Source organism: Octopus bimaculoides, chromosome 3, assembly GCF_001194135.2.
Source record: "Octopus bimaculoides isolate UCB-OBI-ISO-001 chromosome 3, ASM119413v2, whole genome shotgun sequence".
Classification (NCBI taxonomy): domain Eukaryota; kingdom Metazoa; phylum Mollusca; class Cephalopoda; order Octopoda; family Octopodidae; genus Octopus; species Octopus bimaculoides.
Window position 1 is genome coordinate 100266311 of NC_068983.1, and position 6506 is coordinate 100272816.

Below are 6506 nucleotides of genomic sequence, written 5' to 3' on the forward strand. Positions count from 1 at the left end.
ATATATATATATATATATATATACTTGCTATAATATTTTTCAGAATGCAGGAACTCTTTGCTCTGGTGCTCAATGATAAAGATTTATCAAAGGCTGGAGAGCTTTTCTCTCTTGATGATAAAGACATTCAGCATGATCTAACTGAAGTACTTGAACGCATTTGTCAGATTGTTGACAGCTTTGATTATGTAACCAGCAGTAATGACCAGAGTGTTGTAGAAATATGTGTAACAAGAGTCACATCAGCAATCAGGTATGTATTCTCCATAATAACGTAAATATGAAGTTATTATTTTCCATTTTGCTTTGAATTGGATATTGGACATAAACTAAATAAAACATAAATAAATGAAAATAATGATTGTTAGGGTTTTGTTTTTAGATCAAAGATTCTCATTTGCTGTGAATTACATCAAAAGTAGAGCAGTTTCTTCTCCATATGTTTTTACTTTCATCACATTGTCAGGAGTTGCATCATTATCATTAACTGACTGACATTAATTCAGTGATGGTGAGCAAGCATAGCATAAAATTTATTATAATTAACATTTTATTACACTTGCATACCAAGACCAAAACATGTCTGGAGTTGTCACTGTCTACTTAAGGTGAGTCTGTCCTGCTCACTCCATTACCTATTTCCAATTACAATTAAAAGTGCATCGACCAATTTCAATTAAAATATTTTTTTTTATACTTTGAAATGTTATCCTTGATTTTGTTAGGCATTGTTCAACAATGTTACCTTGTTAATACATGTATTGATTCAATTAATCATTGTGTTTGCCATATTAAGTTTTTTAGTATTTCTTTCTCTATGACTTTTTGTAGTGTATCCCATTATCATCTTCATAATCAATTTGCGAAAATAAATTAAGTTCTCAAAAATCATCTTATAAAATTAGAATAATGAAATAGATCTCTTTTCAGAAAGCAAAATCCTTTAAATCAAAATAAAACCTGATATTTTAGAGAAACAAAACTAAAGATTGTGAAAAAAGAAAAAAGAAAAAAATTCTAAGTTATGTATAGAGTTGACAATTAGTGTTTTAGTAACAGAATTAAACAAATGGCGACAGATTAAACAAGCAGGTATTGTGGGAACAAACTGTAGCAAGGGTCAGTTGAAATAATTTATGACTGTCAATCAATTGCTTATTCATGGACTCAAAATAGACTGTAAGGCCTTAATTGATCGGGGCTAAGGATATAAATACACTACCACTTCATAGTTTATGCTTCTATATTTACATTTTTCTCCTTAGATTTACAGGTTCGTTTATATGACTCACAGTTACTAAAAACAGGAACAAAAACCTATTGTTATTTAAATGACTAACTTATGATTATATTACTTAGGTTATCTTGGAACTTGTCTAAGGCAATCCTGCAATCCTAATCGTAAACCTTATCAAAATGGAAACATGTTACTACTTATGGTAAAAATCTAATGTCACTGATAACATTTGAAATGCATTTGTTTGACTTCTGTTACCAGTTTTAAGAATTTGAAAACTGAAATTAGAACAAGACTGATTGTATGTTTTTATTTGTTAATATTATCATTTTCCTTATCTGACTACAATTACTATGCTACATTTATTGGTGATGATGATAATATACTACATATTATTTGATGATGATGATACCAAATAGTTCTCAGTTATTCTCTTGGAATTCTTAAATATCCCTAGATTAAGCTGAAATTTGGCTTCTCAGACTAAAATAGAGATCCACTGTCAGAAGTACATAACACTGTGTAACATGATTTTTGTCCTTAGGTGACAACTGTTATTTCCTGTTTGCTTACCCCTAGAAAGTATGGAAAATGGCTAATACTTCCTTCAAACTTTGCTTTTGTTACATTTATTTAAACCCCAAATAATCCATCTCAACACATCACTCTGATACTTCTCCACTACTCCTACTCATGATCAGAGATGCACATATTGTCAGCCACTAAGGAACATGCTCAAGTGGTTAAGGTCATACAACTGGCAAGCAATTCTGTGGTATTGAGCAGAATATTTGCTATAACAATATTTCTGCTTCAGCTACTCAGCACTGAATCTGCCTGAAATGTAATGGAAAATAAGTCTGTTTCAAATCATTGATGTCCAGGTTACAAAAGCGAAGTTTGAAGGGAATAGTAGTCATTTTCTTTGACTTCTAGATAGAAGCAAATAGGAAATAAAACTTACTGACCAAAGACAAAAAAAAACAAAAAACTTGGTGATTGTAATGTGCATTCACTGTATTACTTGGAGCCAAACATGAAATGAGTTTAACTTTTATTTTTTCATTAAATTTTAATGTATTTAGAGTAAAATTTTATTGAATTTTAAAATTTGCTTTTTTTTTTAAAAATTAAAAGTTATTTAGACTTGCTATTGTTTAGCATCTTGCCAGCACTGAACAAAATTCTAATTAAAGGCATTCCTGCTATGATCATCCTATTTTGTCTTAGGATGTTTATTCTCAGGTATATGAATCAGAAACTAATCTGTTGTCCAATGTGCCCTCCTTTATTATTTTTTGGGTTGGTAAGGTATGATTTGAGGGTGATTTGGTTGCTATTTCTAATAAGCTAAGTGCCCATTTAGAGATTTCCTTGACCCAAAATTTTAAAACAAAAACATCCTGTTCAGATTGTCATTGATCTGATTTTCAGGTAATTGAACCACCTCTCTGAAGTATTAAGTTTCTTTAACTTGGTATATTTAACTTAATGCAGAATTTTAAATTGGAGGTCAACGAATCCAAATTCAACCTAGAATTGCATATTCCTCTCCAAATATAGGTTGTCTGGTTAATAGTTAGAAAACGTAAATGAGTTTCATGAAAAGTTTGAGGTAGATGATTTTGATGCTTTTTTTTTGGAAGTTTAAAAGCAACTTCCCTATTCTGACAAAGTAACAATACAAAAGAACTATCTTTCTATGTTTCTTTAGTATCCTGACCTTTATATGAAAAACTTCTCTAGAGCTACATTTTGTATTGAGATTAATAATCTCTTGATGAAGTTTCTTCCCCATAATCTCTAATCTGATCTTACTTTCTCCTATTTGCTGCTACTGGATGCTTCTATTCTAAGCTGTGTATTTTTTCTCTTTTGACCTTTTGTATGTAGCTACAAACTTAACCCAAATAAAAATGTTGGCAATTCTCAGGAAAAAAAAAAATACTATGCTGTTTATTCATATTTTTGACAGAGAGACAGACAGTATCAGCAGTCATGTCAATGCTATGATATCTTTGTTGGAAGTATGCCTCAAGTACAATCTGCAACCAAGTGGCAAGGATGAAGATCCAGCACATGCTAAAATTGCATCAGATGTTCTCAGCTGTTTATTTATGGTACATTTTATATCATTTTAAAAAATACTTAATTGCTACAGTGTAGATGATTAGTAGTAGGGCAATTAATAGGGTTTTTAAAAATTGTTTTGTAATATATTCTAAGGGAGACCTTTTGTTTATGACTATTAAAAATTAACTATTTTGTTGTTAAAAAGTTATTTTAATTGCTAGGTGAACTGAGGGATATAGAGTAAAGTGTCTTGTGCCGGGACACAACTAAATGCCAATTAAACCATCAGCTCATGGTTTATCAGTTGATAGTCCTGTATGACTGAACATTTTATTGTTACCCTGTACGTTAAGAAAAATTTCAACCATCACTAATAGATTTTTTTCCTCTGAATATATTTCACTGAAGTTTTCAAAAAAAAAAAAAAAAGAGTCTTTAAAATTTTTTTTATATAAGACAATTGTTTTCAATACTGAACTACTTGCCTGATGTGATGTTTGTAGTCTCTTCATATTTTAGATTGACAATTTTTGCAGTCAGTACTCTGCTTTCATTAGAAATTATTGTAATTCTTTAATCATGAAAATTATGTTTGATATTTTTTGAGTTTTTAAAATTGATCTAAACTTCTCAATGTAGCCTGACAGTAATTAAATATTTATTATTTGTCTATGTCAGCATGATACTTGAGTATTAACTGTCTGAAGGAAAATAATATGAATGACAGAAAAATAAAACTGAGTAGACTTTTCAATCAATTTTGTTTACATACCAGATAATGTGTATACTCAGGCTATGTTCCATTAGTACTTAAATCAGAAAGGTCAATTGGAAACTTTCACCATTCTGTTGTTTAACATGTTACATTTTAGACTATATCTGTTATTGTGAGTCTCTTGCTAATATAGCTGCCAGGAATTGGCTGACATTCTGTAAGAGTTTTTTTCAAATTGACATGTATAATTTATTGATTTATTATTTTTCTCAGAATTATACTAAAAAGGGAGTGATGGAAATAGCATTACCAGCAGTTGTGCAATTTCTGGATTGTGAAAATAAAGAATTAGTACGAAATGTCTCCAGTTATTTATCTCTGGCTGCCATTGGCTGTTCTTCCTTGTTGGCTTCCTACATGGAACTTATCATCAGCAGTGTTCTGAAAGGTAATTATCTTACAGAGTATTTCTTTGTTGCTGCTTATCTTTTATAATCTTTTGTTTCATTCATTAGATTGTGGCCATGCTAGGGCACTGCCTTGAAGAAATTTTAGTCAAATGTATCAACCCCAGTACTTATTTTTTAAAGCCTGAGACTTATTCTATCAGTCTGTTTTGCTTAACTGCTAAGTTACAGGGACATTAACATCCCAGCACGAGTTGTTAAACAGTGGTTGGGGGACAAACACACATGCACGCACACACATGATGGGCTTCTTTCAGTTTTTGTTTACTAAATCTACTCACAAGATTTTGGTCAATCTGAAGCTATAATAGAAGACACTTGACCAAGGTGCCATGCTGTGGGATCAAACCCTGATCCATGTTGTTGAAAAGCAAGCTTCTTACTACACAGTCACGCTTGTGCCTGATTGAAAATTTTCTTTGCACTATCTAATTTTGTTTTTGTCCCTGAAAGTAGCATATTGTTCCCAATCTGAACGAGGTAACCATTATTAGATCAAAGAGATTTACTGATTGATTGGGTAGGTGAGTTAGTGGATAAATCTATGGTTAATACAGAGTTCAAGGCATACTCTTTACTTTTTTACTCTTTTTAGTCATTTGACTGCGGCCATGCTGGAGCACCGCCTTTAGTCGAGCAAATCGACCCCAGGACTTATTCTTTGGAAGCCTAGTACTGATTCTATCGGTCTATTTTGCCGAACCACTAAGTGACAGGGACATAAACACACCAGCATCGGTTGTCAAGCAATGTTGGTGGGGGGAACAAACATATACACATACATATATATATACATATATACGACGGGCTTCTTTCAGTTTCCGTCTACCAAATCCACTCACAAGGCTTTGGTTGGCCCGAGGCTATAGTAGAAGACACTTGCCCAAGGTGCCACGCAGTGGGAATGAACCCGGAACCATGTGGTTGGTAAGCAAGCTACTTACCACACAGCCACTCCTGTGCCTAGAGTAATATACTTAAGGAACACAAGTAAAAAGGAAGTGTTCTTTAAAGTAGTAGTCCTCCTCAGAATGTATGCTTGTGTGTAATGTTTGGTATGGATTTTGGGAGATAGTGTGGGCAGTGATAAGAGTTGGAGTGTAATGAATTGGTTAAACATTGATAAGGCTTTGGATGCATATGGTCTATACTGTGATGTCTTTTATACACTGATTTTCTACTGATTTACATCCTGAATCTTAACAGTTTGTCATGTTCTCTTTTTGATAAAGGTAACTCAGCTTTGACTCTCCTCCTTCAAAAGGTCTATCCTGATAACAAACAAGTTATATTGGACCATATCCCTGAATTGGTACGGCTCATGGATACATGTGAACTACAAGAGAGTATCAGTTTGATCCAGATATTTGCAATGGTTGCAAAAGAAAACCCAAGGGTAATTTTTGTTATTATTATTCCTTTTGATTCAGGTTTTGTTGGAACTCCTGGAGTCTTGCATGTGTAGCAAGCTTACTACCTGCAGCCTATGGTATCATGCTATCTGTTTTTTTTCAACTATCTAATATTTTTCTGACTATTCTAGCTGTGCCAAGGAAACAAACCTTTTGTATCAGCTCTACTAGGCCCTCTATTCTGATTTCCTTTATATTCTTCCTGATGCTTTCTGATACTGTTCCCAAGGATCCAGCCATAATTGGCATTGTGTTCACCTTCATTTTCCATTTTTGTTATTATTATAAGTATAGGATGTGCTACCAAGATTGAACATTTAGTATATGTTGTCCAAGAGGAAGACATCATAATCATCATTATTATCATCATAGTCATTATTTTAATGTTCACTTTTCGATGCTTCCTTTGGTCAGACAGAATTTGCCAAGGTAGATTTTTTATGGCCAGATGCCCTTCCTGCTGTTAATTCTTATCTTTTCCAAGTAAGGTAATATTTCCCTTTGGCTGGAAATGAATGACACTTCCTTACAACTATCACACAGTGTAAAGACAAAGAGAGAGAGAGACAAAGACACTCTCTCTCTCTCTCTCTCTCTCTCTC

At 32.8% G+C, this 6506-nt stretch overlaps 1 protein-coding gene across 1 annotated transcript in view; it reads left to right on the top strand.

Annotated features, from left to right (window-relative positions):
* The window catches only part of LOC106882649 (protein melted), a 70361-nt gene that overhangs the window by 15959 nt on the left and 47896 nt on the right, over positions 1–6506 (top strand). Inside the window, exons 2-5 of the mRNA XM_014933395.2 lie at positions 44–253; positions 3213–3357; positions 4299–4473; positions 5725–5888. Of these exons, the coding sequence (XP_014788881.1) occupies positions 45–253; positions 3213–3357; positions 4299–4473; positions 5725–5888 (693 nt within the window). The 5' untranslated portion in view covers position 44. The remainder of the gene's footprint in view (positions 1–43; positions 254–3212; positions 3358–4298; positions 4474–5724; positions 5889–6506) is intronic.